Source organism: Chionomys nivalis, chromosome X, assembly GCF_950005125.1.
Source record: "Chionomys nivalis chromosome X, mChiNiv1.1, whole genome shotgun sequence".
Lineage (NCBI taxonomy): Eukaryota > Metazoa > Chordata > Mammalia > Rodentia > Cricetidae > Chionomys > Chionomys nivalis.
The window spans coordinates 91,826,543-91,853,112 of NC_080112.1; the positions used below are offsets into that span (position 1 = coordinate 91,826,543).

The 26,570-nt window shown below is 36.9% G+C and overlaps 1 protein-coding gene across 8 annotated transcripts in view; it reads right to left on the reverse strand.

Moving 5' to 3' along the window:
- Pak3 (p21 (RAC1) activated kinase 3) overlaps positions 1-26,570 on the reverse strand; it is a 266,630-nt gene that overhangs the window by 51,491 nt on the left and 188,569 nt on the right. For 6 of the 8 annotated variants that reach the window (XM_057759182.1, XM_057759181.1, XM_057759179.1 and 3 more), the window contains 7 exons: positions 25,984-26,084; positions 23,654-23,716; positions 22,025-22,069; positions 20,686-20,839; positions 19,756-19,793; positions 7,206-7,337; positions 5,105-5,270 (listed from right to left, as the gene is read on the reverse strand). In XM_057759182.1, coding sequence (XP_057615165.1) covers positions 5,105-5,270; positions 7,206-7,337; positions 19,756-19,793; positions 20,686-20,839; positions 22,025-22,069; positions 23,654-23,716; positions 25,984-26,084 — 699 coding nt within the window. The remainder of the gene's footprint in view (positions 1-5,104; positions 5,271-7,205; positions 7,338-19,755; positions 19,794-20,685; positions 20,840-22,024; positions 22,070-23,653; positions 23,717-25,983; positions 26,085-26,570) is intronic. The other 2 variants (XM_057759184.1, XM_057759185.1) reach the window with 2 other exon arrangements.

The following is a 26,570-nucleotide window of genomic DNA, read 5'->3' on the forward strand; positions in this document are numbered from 1 at the left end:
ATGCTCCAACAATAAAAAATAAAGCATAATTTTTCATCAGCTCCTGCTTAGCCATAACACTTGAGTGGCCTCTTTTATACATCCAGGAAAAACCTTTAGGAGTAACTCCAGGAAGCCAGAGGAGGGCACTGGATCTCCCTGCTTTAAAAGTTACCATGGAATGTCACTTCTAGGAAGCCTCCATGATCACTTTGAATAAAGTTAATAACTTCCTTTTCCTCTCTCTAGCACGCTCTGTCACTGTCCTCAATGTGTCATCTGCCACTTTGGCATCATATTTTAGGCTGTTCTAATGACGGGAGCCTAGTCTGATTCAATTGTATATCCCACATGTCTCCTTATACAGCATAGCAGCGAATGTTTGTAGAATTAAACACAAGTGAAACCAGACATTTCTTCTTGAAAAAAAGAAGAGTCCATGGTTCAAGAAATGTTGAAGAATATATTTTATTTTATTTGAGTTATGTCTCTAAAATGCCACCAACTTAGTGATATGTGAGTTGCTATTTTATTTTTCAAATTGTCTAATGAATTTCCACATCACTGAATCCATCTTTTTCCAATCAGTTTTAATGGCTGAGTGCCTGGATCTGTTTTCTTCTTTTGATGAAATTATGATTTTAAAGTCACTTGAAACCAGAGTCTTATGAAATGGTTTATACTTTTCTAAGAAAGTTCTGCTATGAAGTTGCTGAGCAAACTCTTTTCCATAGGCTGATCAAAAAGCAAATAAGCTTTAGCTCAAACCGCTTTCTGAATTGCAACCAATTCCAATTGGCAGGGTTCACTTAATGAGGCTTTATGGTAGTAAATTATTCAACCATTATTTCCACGGTATGTGGTGTTAAAAGAAAAACAAAACCCTGGAAATGAATCTTTTCATAAGGATTACTAGGAGACAACCATTTTGATGAGACTGCTTCAGAATTTAACTGCTGTCCAATTAAAATGGCGTCCCCAGACCTGTCTACTCTTCACTAGGGAGTGTGTGCTGCCATCTACTGGTAGGCAAGCATACATGCAAGATGCTTTTCTTTACAACTCCAGTCACCAAACAAGCTTTACCAAGTGAATGTTCTCCTTAGGTCCGTTACAACAAAGAAATTTGATAAATTAAAACAAAGACAAGGAAACTACGGGGACACAATTGAGCAAAGAATAGATCAATAAATAAAATCAAGTGGAGAAAAACGTGATTGAAATATCAGAGCAATTTCCTACGAATTAAGAAACAAACCATTCATCTGTGGTTGGTATGTAAAATAAATTTTAAAAAGATAAAAAATAAAAATGATAAAAAATCACTAAATTCTAGCATTTGAAGATGGGATTCATGTTGTAGTTTCAAAAGAAAAAAAAAGGCCATCAATGTATTTTCTGTCACATTATACTAAGCTGGATTTCTCTCCGTAAGAGGTTATCCCTTGAGCATGAAGGAGGGTTTTGTTTGTTTTGTGTCTTTGTTCTTGAGAAAGAGCTTAATAATCCTCTAAATTAATTATGATTGTCTCTGGTGGTGACTTAGGAAAAAGAATTTGGAGCATAGACTGCTAGGGAAGGGAGGGAAGTGGTTGTGGGATTTGGGGTGGGGAGGTTAAAGAGAAATGACCTGTACTGTACAATTGTGTTGGCTGTCGGTGCCTTCTGAAAATGTTCACTAGCGTGCAAGGGTTTCTTTATTTTCCAGCAGACCCAGACAGACCACAATGAGCAAGCCAGACCTAAGCTATCTGTCTGTGTAAAACTGAAAGATGATCTGTCCATTTTATTAATGACTCCTTGGTCTGGCCTCTACCATCAGTATCTGAATGGAAGATGAATTGCCTGGTAGCTCTGTGGTTTGGCTTGCACAGTTCCTCACAATCACATTCTTGAGGTTGAAGATGAGGATGATTAAGTAGAAGCTGTCATTTCTTTCTCTTTCTTGAAGGGTTCACTCCGGTGTAGGTGGCAGGTCATCCCTATACTTCTCTGCCTCTTTTCCCCTTTCTTTTGTCTCTCAGTAGTCTCCTCTATTCCTTCCTGGAGATTCATTTGCACCTCTGATTCCAAGAACCCCAATGACTTCTGTACTGGTATCACACTTACGAGATTGTCCTGAGTTATAAACATCATAGTGGAAGGTCATTTCCACTCTCTAATGATTACACAGTAAAACTAATTATCATGCTGGATATCTTACATAAATGAATGTATTTCTTTGATCCTCAAAAAATTCTCTCATTCTATTGGGACTATTACTATTACTGGAAGTTCAGAGGAACTGCAGATTTCCCAAGGGATACAGGATTTGTACATGTGACTCTGACTTCATTATGATCATTTCAAAGATTGTCCTGTTGTACGAACACGTTAAAGGTTTATACACTTAATAACAGAGTGAGCATTTGTTGACGCCCCTACTATGAGACAGATACATTTGCTGAGGTTTTCATTGGCACAATGCTATGAAGCTGGTATTATTATTATTATCTCAACTTTTTAGATGAAGACATAGAGGACCAGCAAAATTAAATAACTGGCTGAAATAAAAATAGCTAGCCTCAGTCAGTCTGTGATTTGAATCAAGGCCTTTCTGACTCAACACCTGTCCTCTTATAATTCATGCTACAGAGAAACTTTTAAAATGCCCCTATGATTCTTATGCCCATTTCATAGGTAAGAAACTGAGACCAGGCAGGGTTAAATGACTTGTTTCTGGTTGCTACTGCGCAAAGGCATTGAGGAGGTACCGAGACGGTGTTATAGGGGCTAGAGGGTCTGAATTTCCATTTCTCTGTAGGTTTTCCTTGGCAAGAGGAAAGCTGGCAGGACATGGGTAGCCTGCAGGCTAGGAGGAAAATGATTGTATCTAGGCTCCCATAAAGAAGTATAAAGTCCAACAGAGAGAAGCACTCACTTAATTCTTTTTTTTTTACAGTTATTTTCACTAAAACTTAATTCTCATTAAACAGTTCAGGCAGCTCAATGCGGAACAAAGTAAACAAGATAGAAATGTCCCAGCCTGCCGGGCGGTGGTGGCGCACGCCTTTAATCCCAGCACTTGGCAGGCAGAGGCAGGCGGATCTCTGTGAGTTCGAGACCAGCCTGGTCTACAAGAGCTAGTTCCAGGACAGGCTCCAAAACCACAGAGAAACCCTGTCTCGAAAAACCAAAAAAAAAAAAAAAAGAAAGAATGAAATGTCCCAGCTCTAGAACTATCACATTCTGTAAGCAAAACTGCAGCTCAGAAAGGTAGTGCCCATTTCTCAGCTGACTTATGAAATGTTTAAGTCCGTGGTCACAACAACGAATGTACTGAGGCTCCAAAGAGACAATAGAGAACAGTCATTTTTACTAATGCATGATGCCATATTTTGAAAGTCTAATAAAATCATGCCATATGTACAAAACAAAGGAAGACACTGTAGTGAGTATCTGAATCTCTGAAGTTCATTTTCCTGGTGGTTATTTTATCTCTCCCTTCTATTTTATACACAAGTAGTTTGGTTATGCAAAACCAAAGTGGCTAACGGCAGAAGTACAAATTTTAAAGGCATACAGATGTGAGGTCAGACTCAGGCTCTACCACTCATTATTCTGGTGACTTGGTCACTTAAGCATTTTTGAAGCTTTCGTTCAGTATTCTGTAAAATGAAGACATTAAAACCCACCATAAATGACTGTAGAGAAAATGACCCTCGATAATGTATGGAAAGTGGCCACTCTCAAAGTGTTCCTTATGTAAGAATTATTATAGGAAATAGTGGGCACTGGCATTAGAAGCATATTTAATCAGGTATAGCAAATCAGTTTGCTAAATTGTAGCAATTCCAGTTCTGAGTGCTTACTGATAACTGTAACTTTAACCTTGGCCTTGCAAAACATCTCTACTTCAAATGACAATAGTGCTGCATATGAAATATTTTGAATGCAATAGACACAAAGTAATTATTCCGTCCACATGACAACTTGGCTGTGAAGGGGATGGGAGGGGGTGTTGTGGACATCATATAATCCTGGCATGCATTTCTAGCCTCTATCATCTGGATGACAGCACTGTCTGATGCTTTAAAAGTGAGCGACTTAAATAGGGAAACTAAAAACTATCTTCAAATATCTCCAACAAAAAGTGGCAAAATGACCCTATGGCCACGTCTACAGTGCCTCCCTGTGGCCAAGAAATGAACTTTTTCTCTTTGTTCTGTCAGCTGCAAAAGTGTGAAAAGTGATAACCCTTTTATTCTTGTTGCAAGATGCTACCAAGTCTTATACAAAGAAAATGAATAAGACACTAGTAAGAGTCAAACCTGGAGCAATGATTACTAATATCTAGCCATTCTGTATGAATTTAATAAATATGGTCCATAGAACCTTGATACTTTTCAGGGGAGAACTTCTTTCAAGACCTTGAGTCTTGAGTGTTTTGTCAAACTGGGGCAATAAGTGTGTGAGCAAAATCATGTGTGCACTAAGGACATCTTGGAAGGCCGCCATTGGTTGGTCCCTCCTACCTCCCCACAGATAAGGGGATGCTACTTTTTTTTTTTAAATATTTATTTATTATGTATACAACAATATCCTTTCTGCATGACTGCCAGAAGAGGGCGCCAGACCTCATTACAGATGGTTGTGAGCCACCATGTGGTTGCTGGGAACTGAACTCAGGAACTCTGGAAGAGCAGGCAATGCTCTTAACCTCTGAGCCATCTCTCCAGCCCAAGGGGATGCTACTTTAACTGCAAGTTTTCATGAACTTTTTTGGACTTTGAGGTTGTTTTTTATTTTTTATTTTTATTTTTTGTTTTTTAAAGTGTCCTTCAGATATGGTCTTTCTTGTATGGTCCTAAAATATTTTTTTGGAAATGCAATCTTAAAACTTACTAGCTTAATATATTTAGTCAGCTTTACATCTTTATTGAGCATTTTACATGAAAATGCTTAGTTTCTCTCTGACTAGGAGTACGGGAGAGAGACTAACCTGACAGATGTGCACAGTAAGTCCTAAACATTGTATTTTATGGCTTAAAGAACCCTAGAGTCTGGCAAGCAGATTCAGATATCTGAAGGATCAATTCTCCTTCTACTCACTGAATAAGAAGTATTTTCCTGGAAAGATACTCACTTAGCTTCTCTAGGATCTCCTCGTCTGTCATCTTCGATTTTTTCCTTTGCCGATCTGTATTCCTGTACAAAGTACTGGAATTGGCATTCTCAGCAGAAGGCGGGGTGACTTCTTTATTTTGTGCTGCTGGTGAAGCAATGGACTCAACCACAGAACGAGTATAGATCTGAAAGACAAATGCACCCACCCCCAATTCCACAGTTAATACAATAGGTAAGGAAAAGTGTGGTAGGAAGAAGGCACTGTCTGCTCACTGGTGTTAAGAATATCAAGGAGTGTCACATACTCTAAAGCTCCGACATCCCTATCCATGACCTTGCTGCCCTTCCCTTAGTAATTCTTCCTATCTGGTTCATATAAATTTCTTTTCTTAATTCCACCTCTGACATTTTATAAGTTTGTAGTTATGTGGCTTTTTGATTAGCAAATCATTGAATGTGATAATCTTGTACCTTCAAATTGTTACCTACCCCCAACTGGTAGTGTTGCTTTTGGATTGTGTAATATACACATATAAAACAACAATAATTAATGAAGAAAAGGTTATGAATTTGAGAGATAGAGAATTCATGAGAGGAGTTGGAGGTGCAAGACAGCAGCATAGAAATGACAGAAATATAGTACTTATATATGAAATTCTAGAAAAATAACGAAAATTTTAGTTTAAAATAGGCTGATGTTAAAAATGATTTATTTTTTATTTTTAATTTATGTGTATATATGTATGTACATGTGTTTATGTGTCTGTCAGATTCTTGTGGGGCCAAAATTGTGTGAAGGATCCCCTAGGGCTAGCGTTACAAGAGTTTCCCAGCACAGCTGCTGAGAACTCAGGTCCTGTGGGAGATCAGTAAACACTCATGACAGACGAGTCATTTTCTAGCCCCCAGGCTCATATCTCATACTCTAGCTCTAGGAACACCGAGATGCACAAATATTCTAAAAATTACAATGAAAATGAAATTTTCATGTGTTTGTATTTTGTGTGCATATTTGCTTGTGCACATACACACACATGCATGCAATAGCACTCGCATGTGAAGGCCAGTTGATGTCATTCAATTGCTTTCTGCCTGATTTCCAGAGACACAGTCTCACTAAACCTGAAGATGGCTAGATTGACTTGAAAGCAGGTCCCAGGGATCCTCTTGTCTCTGCCTCTCCAGCATTGGAATTTTAAGCACACACTGCTGTGACTGAAGGATGGCTCATGTCCTCCAGCTTGTGTAACAAGCAGTTCACCAACGCAGACATCTTCCCAAGCACAAAACGGCATCTTGTTTAAATTCTTTGTTTTGTTTTGAACCAGAATCTTACTATGTAGCACAGGCTGGTCTGGAATTTTCGATCCTATCCTCTCAGTCTCTTAAATAGTGGGATGAATTATATGTGCAACACAACCTGGTCCAAAAGGCATCATTTGAGTCATTGAAAAAACAGTCACTGATGATTTCTCTTGCTTCAGCAGGACTTTTACTAGCAATGCTGAGTACATAAATGTGTAGTTCTATTCACATTACATAAACATATATTTTAGGTTTGGGAGGTAGATCGAATAGTCACATGTTCTGCCCATTTTGTAACCTGATAGGTTTGTTTATTTATCTGCCTGTTCAAAACCTCCTTCAAAAATCATTACATGTATTCATTGTCCGTGGTACTGTGTTACATAAGGGAATTTCCAGCATATGTCTTTCGATACTCCCACATCTACCCTTACTTTTTACAATTATCCCCTCCCTTCCATTATTCCAATTTGTTCCCCTAGATCAGAGGTTCCTAACCTTCATAATATTGTGATACTTTAATACAATCCTTCATGCTATGATGACCCGTAACCATGAAATTATTTCATTGTTACTTTATATCTGTAATTTTGCTACTGTTAGGAAAATATCTAATACGCAGGATATCTGATATGTGACCCTCCACATAGGGGTCCTGACCCACTGGTTGAGGATCAACCACTGCCTTAGATAGTTTCGCTTTTCCTTTCAGGACATACTATGTATGTGTGTGTCTATGATTTTATGAATCTATATAAAGTCAGAACACCATAATAAATGAGAGAAAACATACCATATTTGTCTTTCTGACTTACTGATTTTGTATGCTCTGGTCTTGGTGCGATGACAGGTGGGGGCTCATTGTCATCTTCTTCCTCTTCCTCTTCTTCATCCTCTTCTTCAGATACAGGGGGAGCCAAAGGAGGCTCAGAAGCTGTTTTTGTATTCTTAGAATGGAAACAGGTTAAAAACAAGAAATTAATTTTTCATTGTTTTTCTTTAGAAATATGAAAACAGATGAAATACTTAAATGTGTAGAGTTAGGATGGAATTATAGCTTTCACAAGTGTGCACAATGATCTACCATTTAGTACAATGGACCATTAAGTCTATATTATTTTTTTCATTTTCCACCAAGCTCAAAAAATAGTAAACAATTCACTTAATATTTTAAAGCTTACTGTTCTTAAATCAATGACTACATTCAAAATCAAACTAGCTGACATTAATACTTTGGATATCTACTGAGCAGATTAAAAATTTCTTGAATGATAGTTTGTCATGCTTTAAAAGGCTACTTTCCCCAAACATACTAACCATGACCATTAGGATAGACATAACTCTGCTAATACTAAGATCAAAGAAGCCAAAAAATGCTTCTTCCTTTCAAGCCTCTTATAAAGCATCCCTCTTTAATAGACACTAACATCCAGGGAACACACACACACACACACACATATCAATAATTGCTCAATATTAAGCAACAAACAAGATACTGGTGATTTGCAATGATGTACAAATTTGTATGATGTACAAAGTATGGTAATGAAAACTAATAATGTCAATCACCACAGTACCTATCGTCCCATTTGATCATTCATATTAACACTGTGGGGAAATGGCTGCAAACTTGAACTTTGAAAGAATTAAGGTCATGGTCCTCAAAGTGTAGTTACTAGTACTTCAGCAATAGCAGCAGCATCCAGAGGCTTGCTAAAAATGCAAATTCTCAGAAAATTTCACCCAAGTCTATCAATCGGACACTTGGGCACTTGGAAATATGTATTATAACAAGACTTATAGGTAATACTGACACAGGCTCACATAAACTATGGTGTAGGCTTGGTATATTATAGATGTCAGATACATTGATACTGAATACACAGAAACATAGTTAGTCTGAATTAAAGTGTGTTATAATAGTATAGTACATTCCAGATTTTATACACTCAAAATGAAAAATGTAAATTATTTTACTAATGTATTAATTATTTTACATTGATGTGTTAAATGACAGCATTTAAAGTTTTGTGTATGCTGTAAGATGTATGGGCATACGTACAAGTGTGCATGCCTCTGTGTGTGTGTGTGTGTGAGAGAGAGAGAGAGAGAGAGAGAGAGAGGAGAGAGAGAGAGAGAGAGAGTGTTTAGGCCAGAGGTCCAAGTTACGTGTCTTCTTCTATCTCTCTGTTGTGCAACCATTTCCTTAGAGATAAGCCTTCATCTTGGCAAGTTTTGATAAGGCACGAGATTTTCTGATGGGAGGCAAAATGTTCCTTCCGACTGACAAACTCCTTAAACTCAAGCAGTAGACAAAGGTTTCAGGAAATTCCTGAGGCTAACCAGATACACTAGGATCCTCCTTTCTTAAGTGTACACAAACAGTAAAAACTGCTGAGAGACACTCTCAGACAAGCTGTGCTGCCTAGAAGAAGCTGCGACCAGCTGAGCCACCTGGAAGAAGCAGAGACTAGCCAAACTGTCTAGAAGCAACAAAGCCAGTAAAACCGCCTGAATAGGCTCAGATAAACTGAGCCTCATGGAACAGATTACTTCACAATCTGTTGAGCTGCCTGAAGGCTGTGCAGACTGTGCTCCCGGTTTAAAGCTTTCATGAGCTGTCACCCACGGAAGGGTGGGCTTTGGTGATGACATTGTTTTTGAGCCATTTCTGCTTCTCCAAACACTTATATTCCTGTAAGTGACCCCAATAAAACCCATTGGTTCATCAATAGACTTTCTTGTATCCCTTCCTTGGTCTCTCATTGTCTCCCTGTCCGGGGTGAAAAAACATTTTTCTTCTCAGGAAGAAAGTCACACAACACACTCTCTAGATTATTGTTGAAACAGAATCTCTTAACCGAACCCAGATGGAGCTTGTTAGCTAGGTTACAGTGACTGACCAACGAGACCCCAGAACCTGCCTGCCTCTACCTCTCAGGACTATAGTAATATAATAGGCATGCACCACCGTTCCAGAAGTTTACATGTGTGTTGTGGCTCTGAACGTAACTCACTATTTTTAATGTTGAATGGTTTTTTTTTCGTAATGAACAATGTTAATTGGCAAAGTTTCATTGTACCATAGCCGTAGGTTTCATGAGGACATTTTCATAGAAATAGATGTTATTTTGAACATATTGCCTCCACTTGAGACCCATCCCCCTCCTCTAGTTCTCTTTGCTCTGAAAGACAGTTTCATTTTCTGTTAGTAATAATTTCTACTTTTCACATCATCAGCACACATTCTTGCTAAATTTTCAGTTGATTATTTTGCTTCCACAGAGTAAGGAGGAACATGGTTGGAATTCTCCCCTTGGGTTACAACATTGGAAACACATCCCATTATAGATAGAGTCTCATTTTAGAGACAGCACATCTCTTGTAAAGAATGTGCTTTCCACTTGGTTTTGCATATTAACAAGAATGTCAGAGGACATGGTTGTCACCTCTAATCTACCAGAGTGTCACGTGCTTTGTTTAGCTCAGGCCACGCTATTTCTGTTTCATTGATTTTCTATCATTTTTGTTTTTGAAATGTTTTATTTATTCTCTGAAAATTTCACATATGTGTTGATCATATTTTCCCTTCCTCCAGTTCCTCCCAGATCCCTATCCATCCAACTTTATGTTTTGGTCTCTTTTGAAAGACAAAAAAAAAAAAGCACAAAAACCATGGATTGAAATTTTTAACCACTAAGCCATCTCTCCATCCCCTGGATTGCAATTTTTATCAGCAATCCTGTGTCTAGAGCCTGCCCTAGAGTGTGGCTGATTCAACCATGTCACTGCATTGAAGGATAGAGATTTTCCCTCTCCCAGTAGCTACTGCAAATAGCTTCTGTGCCAAGCATGAGACTTTGTGTCTACTTCCCCTCCTCCATGCTCTTGTTTACCTGTCTTGTCTAAAATGTATTCCTAAGTTAATATAGCCATTTTTTTTATTTTAAAATGTAGCTATTAAAATATTGTATTTCTGTTGAACAATATATTGTGGCTGGGTAGTTTTAAATTTCCATTTTGCTTTCTCTTTGTATAATTGGTTTTTTCTGTTTATGCCATTGGTTTTGATGCCCAAGTGTTCCTAAGGCGAATTTTTACTTCCTGAGGCCGGATCTCTTAAGGCACTCACAAGCACCTTATTAACAAAAACATTGCACTAAAGGACTTACATCTGTTTTGGAAATTCCATATGGAAAACTTTTAATCTTGTTAATATCTACAGTGGAGAAAAAAGTGTAATCATTTATTGGATATGAGCCAGCAAGAGTTACCTATTGTAAGGAGAACACTGGAGAATTTTTTCATAAGTGTTTAAAAAAACACTTGACTGCCCTGATATAGACACATGCTGGGTGCTTTAAAGACTGAAACATGTTCACTTAATTTTATTTATGCATATATATATATATTCCTTTAAATTTTAAATTTAATTTTATAAAAATTAACTTACAAAGTAATGGGTTTTCCTATGGCGTTTTCATGTATCTTTCCCTTTGATTGGATCTCATCTGCTTCTTATCCTCCATCACCCTGCTTACCCCCTGTTCTCACGGTAATCTTCCAACTCCAGTACGGCCTCCTCGCATGTTCATATCATATGTATTCTATTTCTCCCTCCAGCTTCCTCCCTTAGTGCCCCATTTTCTATTTCATGGGCCTCTTTCAAGTTTCGTGGCCTCAGCCCATAATTCCCTCTACCTAAATATGTATATTCAATAATTAGAACCTGAGAGCCACATATGAGAGAGAACATGTGGTTTTGTCTTTCTGAGCATGGGTCATACTTATACCATTTTCGCTTCCCATTGTCCTGAAAATTTCATAGTTTTATTTTCTTTGCAGCTTAATGTAATTCCATTGAAATACCAACCTTTCAAGGATTGATAGATACAGTGGGAAACTGATATTAACCTTGATACTATATTACAGAAAGTTTTCCTCTGTTCATGCCTGATTATCAATAATGAAGCAAATCTTGGAGCTGGCTAGATTATTCAGTTGTAAAGTGCTTGCCATATAAGCACAGGGATCTTGTTTTGACCCACAGCATCCACATCAAAGATTGGGGCATGATGGCTTACACTTGGAATCCCAGCACTAGGCAGGCAGAGGCTTGTGGATCTCTTCAGCTCTCTAGATACCCAGCCTAGCCTAATCTTCAAACCCTAGGTCCCAATGAGAGCGAGACCTTGTCTCAAAAAGCAAGGTGTATAGCTTCTAAGAAATACATCTAAGGCTATATTATGACTCTCACATGCGCACACACATGTGTACCAGTATGCTCATACACAATAGAAAATTATTCAGCTGAAAATGAAAATATGAAATTCACAGGTAAATGGATGGAACTAAAAAAAATAGAGAGTAAGTGATGAGAGAGGAGGGAAGGAGCTCCATATGGAAAGGAAATAGAACATATAGTTATGGACAGTGTGTGTGTGTGTGTGTGTGTGTGTGTGTGTGTGTGTGTGTGTGATAGAGAATAATGGTAGGATCAAATGGCGGGGGGGATAGGTTTACCAGAAGGGGCAGCTGAAACTACTGGTCATTTGAGGGATTGTATGGAAACCTAATAGTAGAAGATTCCTAAAATATATACATTTATAAAGATGATCTAAATGGAATTGCCAAATAAAATGGGGGGATGGAACCCCAATGAGACATCTCTTGACATCAAATAAAACCTTCAGTTCTGGGAATGGGTTAGAACTAACAGAGTTGTTGGCCAAAGTGGTCCCATGGAAAGCCCCCTAAGAACCCAGACTATTGCCAAGGCTATCGTTTGCTCTCAAGAAACTATTGGGAAAGCTGAAAACAACAAAGTCATGATGATACCTACCTAGAACCTTCACCCCTACTGACTAGCGGTCATGGTACTAGAAAGTACTCTGTATACTACCAAAGGAGATAGGGAAACACCAGCAGCTATCAAACCTTCACTCTACAATAATGACCTGCTTGCAGAATGTGCTGAGAATGTGCTGGTACAGCGGTGTCCCAAAGTTCATCGGATTAATAACCAATATCTGACTGTGTTTATTATTCACTCTGAAATGGAACCCATTCCTGACACTGCTTTGGTGGCCGAGAACATGAGACTGAATAGACGAAAGACCTAGATGATAATCAAATACTATTGTTCTATTAAAAGAATATAGCAATAAAATGACTCCTAATGACATTTGGCTACACTCATAGATCAGTGTCTTGCTCAGCCATCATCAGAGAAGCTTCCTCCTGCAGCAGATGGGAACAAATACAGAAGCCCACAACTGGACAAATGCAGAGCAGGAGGCCTTGGGAAACTCTGTTCTTAATGAAATGTCTTCATCAAATCCCTCCCCTCAGAGCTCAAGAAATTCTACAGAAGAGGAGGCAGAAAGACTGTAAGAGCCAGTGGGGGGATGGAGGACACCAAGAACACAAGGCCTTCTAAAAACACCAGGAAGGATGCACAGAGATTGTGGCAACATGCACAGGGCCTGCATGGATTCAAGTCAGATGGGGTTCCAGTGCTGAGAAGGGAAGTGCACATGAGCTCTCATCCCTAGCCCAGAAGGTATGTACAGCTGACAACCACTTGTAAAGGAGAACATAGTTTACGTCATTGGAGTCTCACTGAGTATACGAACCACATGTCAGGGCAGGTTCCATGGCCAACATGTGTAGATGGCCAACACAAAACATACCTGATGGTAGCTTTGGATGGTCTTTGTCTCATAAAGCTTTGCCAGCACTTTTTTTTAACATTACAGGTCTATTTTATGTGTGTGTGTGTACAATTATTATAAAATATTATATATTTTTCCCTTTTATGTTTTTAAGGAATTTCTCTGTGTGTAAACGTGCATGTCTCTGTGTCTATTTGTTCTAGTGCTCTTATCTTTGGTTTTGGTTTTGTTTGTTTGCTTGCTTTTTGAGACGGGGTTTTTCTGTGCAACGGCTCTGTGTTTTGCCTGAAACTTACTTTGTAGACTAGGCTGGCATCAAACTCACAGAGATCCACCTGGCTCTGCCTCCCAAGTGCTGAAATTAAAGATATGTGCCACCACACCTGGCTAGTGTTTTTTCTTTGACTTCTTTTCTTCTGGTTGTTTTGTCCTATCCTTGTTTGTTTTTTAAAATCTTATTTTATTATTATTTTTAGATGATTGTTTTCTAATGCAAAAGAGAAAGAAGGGTTTGGGATTTGGATAGGAGAGAAGGTGGGGAGGAACTGGGGGAGAGGAAACCACAATAAGACTATATTGTATGAAAAAAATATATTTTCCATAAAAGAAAAAAAAGGCTAAAAATGTTGCAGATTTCAGAGTTTTATTCTGGACTCCTATTGGAAGTTCAGCCCTGGAAGTTGCATGTTATCAGTATTCCTAGGCAACTCTGATGGGCACTCATCAAGTCACTGATCTAGATGAACAAAAGGAACCAACCTGAATTACAAATCTCAGCTGAGAACTCTGTCAATTATACATGCAGCCGAGTCCTCAAGGCACTAACTATGGCCTATAGTTATTATTGTTTTTACCTTCTACTTGGAATGGAAGTTCAGAGTTATAAATATATCATTTCATTATGAACAGTGTGATCAAAACAAAATATGAGAGTCAAAAATTTGCCTGCAAATTAAAGGTGACATTCCTGAAAAATAGTTGGATTACAACTATGTACAAAATTGATAATTAGAATTAGCGACATGACTTCTTTGGTAAAGTGCTGCTTGCTATGAAAGAATGAGGACCTGAGTTCAGATCCCCAGCACTCATGGAGAAAGCTTGGCATGGCAGCAAAGTCTGTAATCCCAGCATTGGCGAATCAGAAATAGGTAGATCCCTAACACAAAGGTGAGCAATAGCATACATGAGATTATAGACGATGTCACTGGATTCAATACTCACTACATAGCAATCAGTTTAAAACCTAGAGATAACAACAGTGCTTATATTTTGTTTTCTACCCAAGCTACAAAAGGATGTCAAGCATTGCGATCAACTGAGTGTGTATATAGAGTATTCAGTTCCAGTTTAATTGTTCAGATCCCATTTAATAACCAAGTGTATACAAGTGTATACAAGTGCACACTGTGAAGTGTGCACTTTCTTTAGAGCCAAAATAAAAAGTAAAATCACAGTTTCCCATCCACAAATGACAAAGTGTCATTGAAGTTTAACCTCACTGAATTGAAGGGCAAAATTCAGTTTACTCAATCAACAGGAACTTGGTCTTAAGAACACATCTTATTTAACCAATTACTGCTACTTGACTTACCAGCCTTTCAAAGACAAATTGTCCAATAAGAACCCCAAAATCGTTCAAAAAAGATCTGCTTCTCTCACAAAATAACATACTAGTCTTTTTACCTGCCCATATATTATTTTAAGCATATAATCAATCTTAAGATTTATATTAGCATATATCAATTATGCACGATATTGGGTTTCATTTTGCCCTTTTCACACATGCATGGCATGTACATTGTACATATTCATACCCAACACTTTATTACCCTTCTTTTCTCATCCCGCCAGCCTTCTTTTTCTTCCTAAACAGTCTTTTGTACACATTTATATCTTTATTTTTGATTTTGGTGTTTTTTGAGACAGGGTTTCTCTGAAGCTTTGGGGCCTGTCCTGGAACTAGCTCTTGTAACCAGGCTGGCCTCGAAATCACAGAGATTCACCTGCCTCTGCCTCCTGAGTGCTGGGATTAAACATGTGTGCCACCACTGCCTGGCTTACATTCATATCCTTTTAAATCTAGATTTTGTATATGAGAAGAGTATGTGATGTTTGTTTCTGTTCCTCATCCTTCCATGTCCAAATAATAAACATGTCTAGAATTCAAGGCTAGTGTTCATTCCTATTTCCACTAACTGACTTGGGACTCTCCTTACTGCTGGTCTGGTAGCACACATTTTTTTCCTCTAACTAGTCATTCTTCATCCACTCTTACCTTCTGTTCTTAATTAGTGTTGGACATTTGCTATTAATTACTCTTCATTAAATCATAAGCTTTAATCACCTAACTGCACTGCTCCAAAACACTTAATGGATTTCCCACTGTATACTGGAAAAGCTAGATTGCTTACAATTCCATGTAAGGACCTCTGGGATTTGGCCCCACATTAGCTTTCAAGGCTAAGCTCTCCAATTCATTCTCTTGCATAATCATCATTCAAACCCACATCCCTTCCTGTGTTCATTAATATGGTCTTTCTTTAGCTTTTTTTTTTTGTTTAGAACTTCCACCACCAACTTCATAGATCCAACATTCATTACATTTCAAGATCTAGCTGAAATGCCATTTTTTACATGATAGATTTTCTAAATTAACATCCATCAAATATGCATCACTTATCTATTTCGTATGAAACACAAAGTGCAGAGAAATGAAGACAAAGGTTTGCTTCCTTTAGAGTCTCCACATCAACATAATATCGTTCCCATGAATTTACATATTTAAAAAAGAGAACATGAAATTGATAGTGTATGGAAGTGGGAATGGATCTGGGAAGAGTTAACTAGAGGACGTGGAGTTGAGTACAACCAAAATGCATTGCATGAAATTCTCAAAGAATTAATAAAAATATTTTAAAAGATCTATGTCCTTTCCACAAATACAAGATAAAATTAATTGAGGTGAAAGAAGTATTGAATGTAGGCTGTTTCCACTCTGTCCTACTTGCCAGTTTCTTTCTGTTTTTATTTTCATTGTGGCCCAGGAAGCTATCATGTCAAAGAAGGAGATGAATGAACAGATGTAAGAGCCATATTTTGTTCTGACTGAGGGAGTGAGACAAAATTATGGTCACATACAAGTCTCTTATGTAGAAGGAATGAATTTTTTAATGGTGCTTCCATCTACAAATGATAGTAATAATAGTAGCAGCAATAATAGTAGTAGCTTATATTTAGTGCAAAGCATATGCTGCATAGTATAGTATAATTATCATGTGCAATCTTCACACAAGTCCTAGAAGGTAGATATTGTTATCATTTCCACTTAATGTTGAATAAAGAGAAGCTCAGAAGGAAGAGAGGCCTGGAAAAGATAAATTACTTTCATAAATGCATACAGTTGGTAACTAGAGAAATAAGATTAAACACTATACTCAAATATTCACCTCTTTTTATTTCTTTTTTTATTCTGCTTTTTTGTTTGTCTGTTCAAATTTGGGGTGTGTGTATGTGTGTGCTGGAAATTGAACCAAGGGTCTATATACGTTAAGCACACACATACAACCACTAATTATACCCCCTATTTCCCCCTTCATTTATTTTTAATTGTCCACGAAATATCTATAATATAAAACTCCTGTTTCAAGCAATTTAAGGTGTATATTTAAAAAGAGTCAGATTATTGTATACTCAACCAGCACCTTTTCATCTCCCCAAATTAAAACTTTGTGCACATGAAACAATGCAACATTCTCTTTGGCCCCAGATGCTGGAAATATACATGTAACTCTTCTGTGCAATTCCTATGATTTTTGGAATCATGCAACATTTGTCTTCTTGTTATTGTTTTATTTTTTAGGTCCTCAAGATTTACCACATTGTATCAAATTTTTCTTTCATCATAATGTTGAACAACAATCAAATGTCTGTTTTTAATAATACATTTTGCTTCATCTGCTTATGGATATTTGTGTGGCTTCCCACTTTTTTTGCTATCATAGATACAGCTGCTATGAACACAGACAAAGAGTTTCTTCAAGGCCTTGCTTTCTACTCTAAATATATACATAGAAGGAGAATAGCTTAATTATATGGCACTTTTATTTTTAATCTTTGAGAAATTGTCATACTATTTCAAAACTTGCCCCTTGCCATTAATTATCTATTGTTGTCACACAGGCTGCCTAAGGGACATCAAGCAGGCCAACATTTACTCTCTATAAAAAAGAAAAATAAGCTTGGCTATCTACAACTGAGTAAATGGCTAGATTGCTTTCACCTCTATGGAATTAAATAAGGCAGTAAATAATTCAATCAGAGCATCAAAATAGCAAACCACAGAAGAGAGGCCTTGTCTATGATCATTTTATCTCTAGAGTATAGGACAGTTCTTTCGGTTACTACAGGATTTCCAAGGTCTAGGTGATACATTTTTCTGTTTAGTCCTTTATAAAACTCTGTGACTTTGAGGAAAATCATCTCCCCTAATGTACCTTAATTTTTAAAAATAAGCAATATGAATAAGTATAGTGTTATCACCCTAACCAATTAAGTTCATGTCTCTGAACTTCAATTTCTTCATCTGTGTATCTGTAAAATTGGGACAATGGTAGGTCTTATTTAACTAGGTTGTAAGAAAGATTAAGTGAATATACAAATAGTACTAGCCCACATCTCACATTGCAAGTATGTTTTCTAAGTGTTCATTAAAGAGAAATTACTATTAATATGATTTTTATTTCAAGACTATCAAAATGAAATATATAAAAATATTTGCTCACAATGTGACTTTCCCTCTCTGAGGAATGGATGGGAGGTGGGAGGATATGTGGAGAGAATGGAAGGAGGGGAGGGAGAGGGAACTGGGATCAGTATGTAAAATGAAAAAAGGTAATTTGTTTTCTTTTGAAAAAAGAAAAATTAAACAATAAAAATTACTCACATACAGACAAATATACATGAATTTGTTCATTTTATGTTTTATGTCTATGGGTGTTTTGCCTATATATAATTCTGAGTACTATGTGTGGAGAGTGGAAGAAGTCCTGAAGGAAGTGTAATGTTGATGTAAGCATACCCATGCTAAGATCCCCAATGCCTCAGACCTATGAGAATGGCAAGGCTTTCTTCTGGAGCAAGTATGGATGTTGATCACATGTACAGAAAGTTATCAACAGTAGCTTCCTCCTGTGGATACCTGCAACCGGAGACTGGTCCCCTACAGAATCCCCTAACCTGTCACCTTGTTCAGCTATATATAATAAACTTGACTACTCATTCAACTGTATGTAATAAAATAGAGTGAGTTTCTGGGCTATTGATGCATCTTTATTAGAGCACACAGTCCACCAGACCTAGTTTTTTTGAACATGGTTTTCATTTCTTCATCCCTCATTGACCCACTCAGGTTAATCCCAAAGCCATGCAGGTCAAGGCCTATGTGTGTGCCTGGTTCCTGCAGAGTTCAGAAGAAGGTGTCAGGTTTTGTAGCACTGGAATCACAGATGGTTCTGAGTCACCATGTGGGTGGTGGGACTCAAACCCAGGTCCTCTGGAAGAGCAGCCAATGCTCCTAACCACTGAGCTATCTCATCATCCCCTACACATGAGTTTTAATAGGAACTTTATTTGCAATAAGTAAGAACTAGGTATCGTCTGGAAAGCCTTAAGTGAGTTAATGGTTAAACAGTGATGCATTCATACTTCAGAATACTGCATCAATACAAGTTGCAACCTATTTGCACAGACAAAATCATGGAAATATTATGAATAAAAAACAAATTCTAAAAGTTTATATACTGTTTAATTTCACTTGCATGAAATGTGTATAAAAGCCAGATTAGTGACTAGTTGGGGCTATAGTGTGACTTGATTATGACAGAAAGCACTCTACAGGTGTACTAGAAGCATTATAAATCTCGATTTTCTAATGTCTAACCCAAGTGGCCTTGACTGTAAGTTTCCATACCATTTCAGTAGCATTATCTATTTCTTCCTCAACCTGAGAAAAAACCAGAAATAATATTCTCACTAAGGAGGAATAAACATAGACATTTGTGATGATGTCCTAAGGGACTGCTGAACCAGCTCTGATGGTTACCTCTCATCCTTATGCCCTCTCTAAAGAGGAGCGTGTAAATTAGGGGTTGGCAAGGTCCCTCCTAACATGAATTCCTGACACCATTATTAAGTGTACACACTTGACTGCCAGTATTAGGATATAACTTAGAAGACAGATTGTGGTAAATAGTGGATATTTTGATTATAAAAATAATGCTTCCTTTGAAGTTTTAACTGGAAGTACAGTGATAGTATAGTATTACCACAACTATCACAACATAATCAAATACTTTCCTATAAAATAATTTTTGCAAAATCTGTGACTTCTCTGCAACTTGTGATGTAACAAATATTACAGTTTTTAGAATGAAAAGTGATTATAACAGTGGTATATGAAATTACTGAAACCTGCTGTACCTTTAGTAAATAAACTAGATATGTATAGTTCTATATTAAATAGATGTTAAAAGAGATAAAATAAATATTTATGTTTCTAAATTATGCTTTTAAAAACTGTTTTTAAACTGTATGTCTAATAGGTGGACATATGAAACCAAATTCAAGCAATTATATGGTTAGATCTTATCTCCTGAAGATCATGAGAAAGAATTTTTAATTTTTCACTTACCGACTGATGTGCTGCTATATATCCATGGGCACTTTTATCTGAAAAGTCAGAAGAAAGAAATCACCTTTGTTTCCTAAATCCTACCTACAGTCTGCTTATTTCAGCATCAAATCTATGACAAATGGCATGTTTCCCTCTCTAAAATGGCGCATATTAGGCCTAATCATATTTTTAGACAGTCACTTTACAAATCTTAATGAAGGCTTCACTTCAACTTGAGTAATGAGATAGTATTTACTTCTTTCTTTTTATGCTAAATGATTTGCTGTACAGAACCAACACAGATGACTTTCCCCCAAAATTAAAATGGTAAATAAAAATAAAAACCTATAAATAAAATATTAAATGAAAAATAAAATGTGTACATAAGAGTGAATAAAATCACAATTTGGAATTAACATAGGTATGGATATACCAGCAAATGAAGTCACAATTTGGTATTAACAACAGTATTTCAATCTTTATAAATAGTAACATAGATGGATTATTTTTTCCCCCAGTTGGGAATAATCTGACAAGCACAAAAGTAATTCTGTATTGTCATTGAACAGATCAATTAATCTAAGGGACAAAATAAATTACTAGAGATCATTGTTCACTGATACACTCTTACTTCACGAGCACTTTCAAGGCCTAATCCTAAATGACTGACTAGAGTCATACTAGTGAAGAGCCACAACTGTGGTTGCTGATGCAAGCTAACCGTCACTGCTCCAATGAACAACTTCCTTATTTGTAACATCCAACTAAAACAAAGCTTCCAACATGAGTGTGAATTCCCACCCCATCTACTGGTTGACTTACACTGAAGCCATCTGCAGACAATACTGAAGCTGACCCTCAATATTCTATAGATATTTTGGCCTCAAGATGAGGCTCTTAGAACTGAGATTTAATCTTCACTCTTTGAATCCCTAGCATTTTCCTTACCTCCTGAAGTAAAGCTCATGTATTTCTGGTTGTTGACAGTTTCTTTGGAGTCATAGAACTTGAGGACATCAAGAACAGCTTGTGGGTTCTTCTTCTGTTCCAGTTTTGTTATGTTGGAGGTTTGGAGTAATCGTGCCCATTGCTCAGGAATTCCCTGTAGACAATCAAAGGGAAAAATGGCTGCTCAGAACATTCATCAGGAGCACGTTCCTGTTCCAGTAAAGTTCTTCACCAAGAAGCCCATGCTACCTGTAGGATTACACTTGGGAAACTGAAGTCACATTCTAGATTTAACGTTAGTAACTTAAGAATGCAATCATTCTCTTCTTTAACCAAAACACAGAGGTAAAACTAGGATTCAACTTAAAAGGGTGGGTGAGAATATGACTGTGATTAAAAACAAAAGCACATGGAAATCACCTCCATATTGACTCTGCTCATCCATGAAATGATGTTTACAGCTTAGCTTTTTATTTTTCTGGCGACTCAGGGCAGACATAGCAAGACTTCTCTAAATTTGTGCACAGTATAGTATAGTGCAGATCAAAGGTTCTTTTGTTTTGGTTTTGATTTTGGTTTTTAAATGGCTGGAGCTCTTTGGGGGGTATGTTTTAACCAGAATTTCCTTTCAGATAAAAGGAAAGCCTTACCCATGGTCAGTTTATACTTTCTGTTTAGAAAATATAATTTAGGGGTTCTAGGGCTTTATAGTGAGGTCAAATTGGGAGGAGAAAAAGTAGAATTGTGGAGGAGGAATGACCACTGAAACACTAATGAGTAACGTTTATGCTGCTTTGGGTATTTTTCATGCAGCTTTCTCCAGGGCATGCCTTCCTCCTCTCCTCCCCCTCTTTCTTCCTCCCTACTTCATTTATTGGCCACATAGAAGCTGGGGACTGTAAAACCATACCAAAGCCTTGTGAGAATTTGTAATGAATAATATGAAGTATTTAGAGCACAGAGGGGGCAATAGTAAGAAATCCAACCAAGGAGAATTATTTAAAATTACAGAGGTTAAGTTTATACCAAGCATTCAGTATTGACTGCATGTTAAACCTGCAGATATCCCCAATTTTATAATTATCCAACCTCCAAGAACAACTCGGAGAGAGTACACCATTGCTGAAGCGCATCCAGACACAATTTTTTTAATGGCTTTGTCCCATGAAGTCTCGGCAAAACAATGTGTGACGTGGGCCTCCAGAGTTAGGGAATGACAACAAAAAAGTGAGATAAGCCAAGCAACGACTCTACTGCACACACATGAACCTGCTACTGCAGTGCTATGACATCTCAAAGAAGCACTTTGATGCAAGCTTCTTTTGGGCCTGTGACGCACCTCTGGGAGCTTCCCTGGGCACATCTGTGAGCCATAGAGATCTGGCTGTAATGGACGTAAATAAAGAAAGAAAAGAAAGTTAAAACAGAATGTGGGACAACTTAGAAGGTGGGAAGAGATGAAACCAATGGGTCTGAATGGGGGATTCCCTTTTAAAGTGGGGAAGTTATGGAAATAGGGGGGTATTAACTAAACCAGGGACAGGGCAGGCTACTGGACAAGGGATTTAAAAGAATAGAGAAAACAATGGTGTTCCAAAGTTTGGATATATAATTCCACTTTGGACCAGATGCTTCCTCCATAAATAATAGTAATAATTACCATTAAATGATTGTGGAAATTACTAAAAAGCAGCAACAAAGATTTGGAGGGACAAAGGATGGCATTATGAAAAGCTTCAATATTCATTTGTAAGTTGCTTTTATAACTGGGTCATTACAGATAGCCAATGGCCACGGGATAAATTTACAAATTTCAGTTCCCAATTCTGGTTAGCTAAATTTCCATTTCTTATTGGACCAATCTATGTGGCTAAAATTCAAAGGATGGCTATATAACAATATTGAGCTTAGTTTTAATTGACATTATTCTGTATTTTGTGGGAATAGTCATGGGTGGCTTCGAGAAAATTAGACTAAAGCCATCCGTACAGAGCCAGACACTATGCTTCGGTTTAATACGCACTTATATCAGGGAAAGGGAAAACATTTCATTTCACATCTTGCATGAATAATTTGCATTTGATGATATAATTCACAAAACCCACTTCCCACAAATAAGATCAGACATAAATTAACAAATTTGTCTATTTTAAGACATCTCAAATGCTAAAGAAACATGCTTTGACCCAACTACTTTGATTTGGGATATAAGCTTTTGATTCCTGGCATTTATGGTTACTCCAAGCACAGTGAAACAACACTTTTACATGCATTCATCACACAGATTGATGCTAAAGCCTTAAGCCAAAAAATTGGAACTCAGGAGCCCATGCATGATCCCAGTTCTGATTCTAAGTGCAATTAATAGCATTTGGTTAATACTGTAATGGCCAAAGGAGTTATTAAATGTTACAAATCCAGGTATGCATTGCACATAACCACTAAAGCAGACTTCACTGGCATGATCATTACCATAATCATTAGAATATTTGTAGGTATTATATATTCCCATGGCACTTATAAACTTTTGTAATAAATAGTGGTGTGATCATCACTAGACAGCAGGAAAAAACTGCTGTCAGTTGAAGAATTTCCTACAGATAACTCTACTTACCACATGACTACACTGCTAACATAATTTCTCTTTTCTAAGATGAGACAAACCAGTTTATCAATGAGACCTGATTACTATAATTTGAGCACATGCCACAATGGCACATAATCAGAAAGTCATTTCATTACTCCAAATTGAGGAACTAATCTAAGAAGTTAGACAGCTAATGAAGACCTAAGAATCTGAGCATCAGAAGCAGGAGCACGTATCGATGCCTGTATATATACATATACAATAACAAGTAGGTGTACATCAAGCTGGGGGTGTCCAGTGTAGCCCAGGAAAATGGCAGCATGATAGAACAGGCCAAGCATTTATCTTATCATAAGAAATGATAATTTATATCACTCATACCATTTTTCCCTCTGATTGACTTGAAGCGACCGTCACAGGTCTAGAGGTCTGGAAAGGGGAGTTCTGAAGTATTTGGGACAAAAATGGCAATATAATGGGTAAGGACTTGTAATAATTTAATAACCCAAATCTTACCTCCCATCCTAATTTTAGCTTTAGGGTCCAAGTATATGCCCATGTATAAAGGTTAGTCATTAGGGCAATTACCAAACAACATATCAAATTAGTGTTCAATTATTTAAAAGAGCAGGCTCTTGTAAACAACTGGTCTACAGTACATCAAATTGCTCAAAATTCAACCTCCACAACCACCATAATCAAATTTAACAATATGAATTTCCCCAACAGATTATGACATAATGGTATGTATGGTAATTAAGACCCAATTCTAAATCCTACCAAGAGAAGTTTTAAAGGCTTATTACCTTTGGTGGTTTAAAAGTGAAATGTACTAGAATATTAATTGTAAATTATAGGTTTAAGATAACAGTGAAGATAGAATTTATGATCATTTAAAAATGAATGTACAAGTAGATGTAAGGTCATCAAGACAAAAACAAGGTACTTCAAATTTTCAAATTTGCTCTGCATCTGTCTACAAGGTCAATGAATTTCTATGAATTGATTGTAAACAGTGAGTTCATTTCAGATGAATTTCATAAGAGGATGTTATTTGGTGTGGTTGCATAAGGACCAGAAAGGCTGTCTGTCATATATTCTACCTCACTCCTCTCTGAGTGGTCCACTGGCTTCTAGTTCAGACCACAGTGGAAAGAGCTGGTGTTGCAGTCAGCAAGATGGGGGGGGGGGGGGATTTAGTCTCCCTTTATTTCCATTCAGAACCCAGAAAGATTCAAGAAAGGGCTAAAGATGAGGAAATTTGGCAAAAGATGTCAAATTGGCAGAAAGAAATAAAACAGTGGAAGTGAACCAGAATGCTAAATGAGAAAACATTCACAGCAGTACCCAAAAGAAAAAGTATAAGAAAAGAAAACATGGAATAACAACAACCAACTTTTTAAAAAAAGAGAAGCATAGCGGGACTAAAGAATTAAGTTCTTAAAATAAAAGAGATAAATTATTAGACAAGACTATGAAGTTTGAGGGCTTTTCCTGTTTTAGATATCAGAAAATTCAAATCTCTTTGGATGTTTTAAAACACACAATGGTCAGATTATAAAATTAAAAAAAAACCTTTTATTCAATGGGAAAGATGATGGTGGTAGTGTTGGTAATTGGTTTGTAGTTTTGAAACGTAGACAATGAAATAAAAGCTGGGCTCAAACTAAATGGCATTTAAGTAGTGTCTTTGACTAAAATAATAAAATTCATTAAATCATATCTATCTCAATTTCAGCAGTCTCATTAATTCTCAGCCTTTTTTTCTGCCTGCTACTGAGAACATAGAAATAATTAACCTACACTAATGAATAAGACCAAGACATTTACTCTGTTTCTATTTCACTCTTGCACTGCTGGCTTCGAGAATTGAACAAATAAAATAATTACACTGAGTATAGAAAAATTAATTGAAATATGGGGTCATATTTATAGCAACATCTCTCTCCTCACCATCGAATAAAGCGGTACCAAATAATTTCCTTAGAGGAATAACATGGAATATATCTGAGAGTTTGTTTTATTTGTGTACTGCAATTATCCAAAAAGGGAATAGATCTAGGCTTTTGTCACATCCAGATAATTCATGTGGACCATTATTACAGAGAATTTATATATAATCATATGTAACCATATAACTAACTACTAAGGCATATGTGATATGCAATTATTAATATTTCTTCCTAAAGCATGGGGCTTGTGGTTTTAATGTCTACAAAATATACATGTTAATGATCTTAAAAATAATCTATATTCTTAAAAGTCAAACAGGTGAACAGGAAAATTTTACAGAGACTTTTGGTTAGTGTAGTTAGCCGATCTGTGTAATTCAGGACTCACCATAAAGCCTGAATTATTCAGATGAACTGCCTTCACTGACCAAGCTGAATAAATTATTATTTGATTAGCTTCAGATGATTAAAGAACAGGTTCAGGCAGGGTCTCCTTATAATAGCTACATTTCCTGTGCCTTGGCAGATAAATATTTTCAAGTAAGTTGAATTATAAGGCGATCAGACACTTTTTAAAGATGGGCAGAATAATTTTGTCAACCTTGTCTTCTACTTTCTATTTCTATGTATGATTATTCAGGAAAAGTCCATCTCCAATCTATCATTTTGGAATACAGCAATTCTTACTTGAAACCTATATTCAAAACGGAAATAGGTTTTTTTGAATGGCTTACAAAACAAAATAAGAAGCTTACTTACAGTGAATTCCCCGGTGACTGCATCAAACCCCACATGAATCGTATGTTCAAAGTCTGAAGGAAGAGAGATCTCTGGGCGTTCTTTCTCTTTCTTCTTATTGGCTAAAGACAAAATGTTAACATGTATTTATTTGACGTATAGTTTTGGCTTCCATAAGCTGTATAAGTAGGCTCATCAAAACAATTATAGAGAGACAGCTGGCTGGTTTGAACCTTAAATTTGAAATTTAAGATTCAGTATTTTCAGGAACATATATGCTGTGTATCTTAACCTTGGTTAAGATGTCATTGTTTATGGCAAGCTTACTTCAGTAATTGATATTATCCTTGCAGGACAGTGACTTGAGACCTCTCAGTTGTTAGTCCAAGTTCCACTGTAGGCTTGTATACCATAGCGACCATTTATACTTCAACTATCATTTTCACTTGTTCAGAGGGTTAAATGGGACAGTTTCCCTTTACTTTTATTCCACTGAAGTAACTCCTGTGAACTTTGTCTTGCTTTTCCTCATTTCTGATTGTCCATCCTTACAGGATATGAGAAACAATGTGTCTCTTCATTTCCTTGCCAATATCATCTGGATTTCT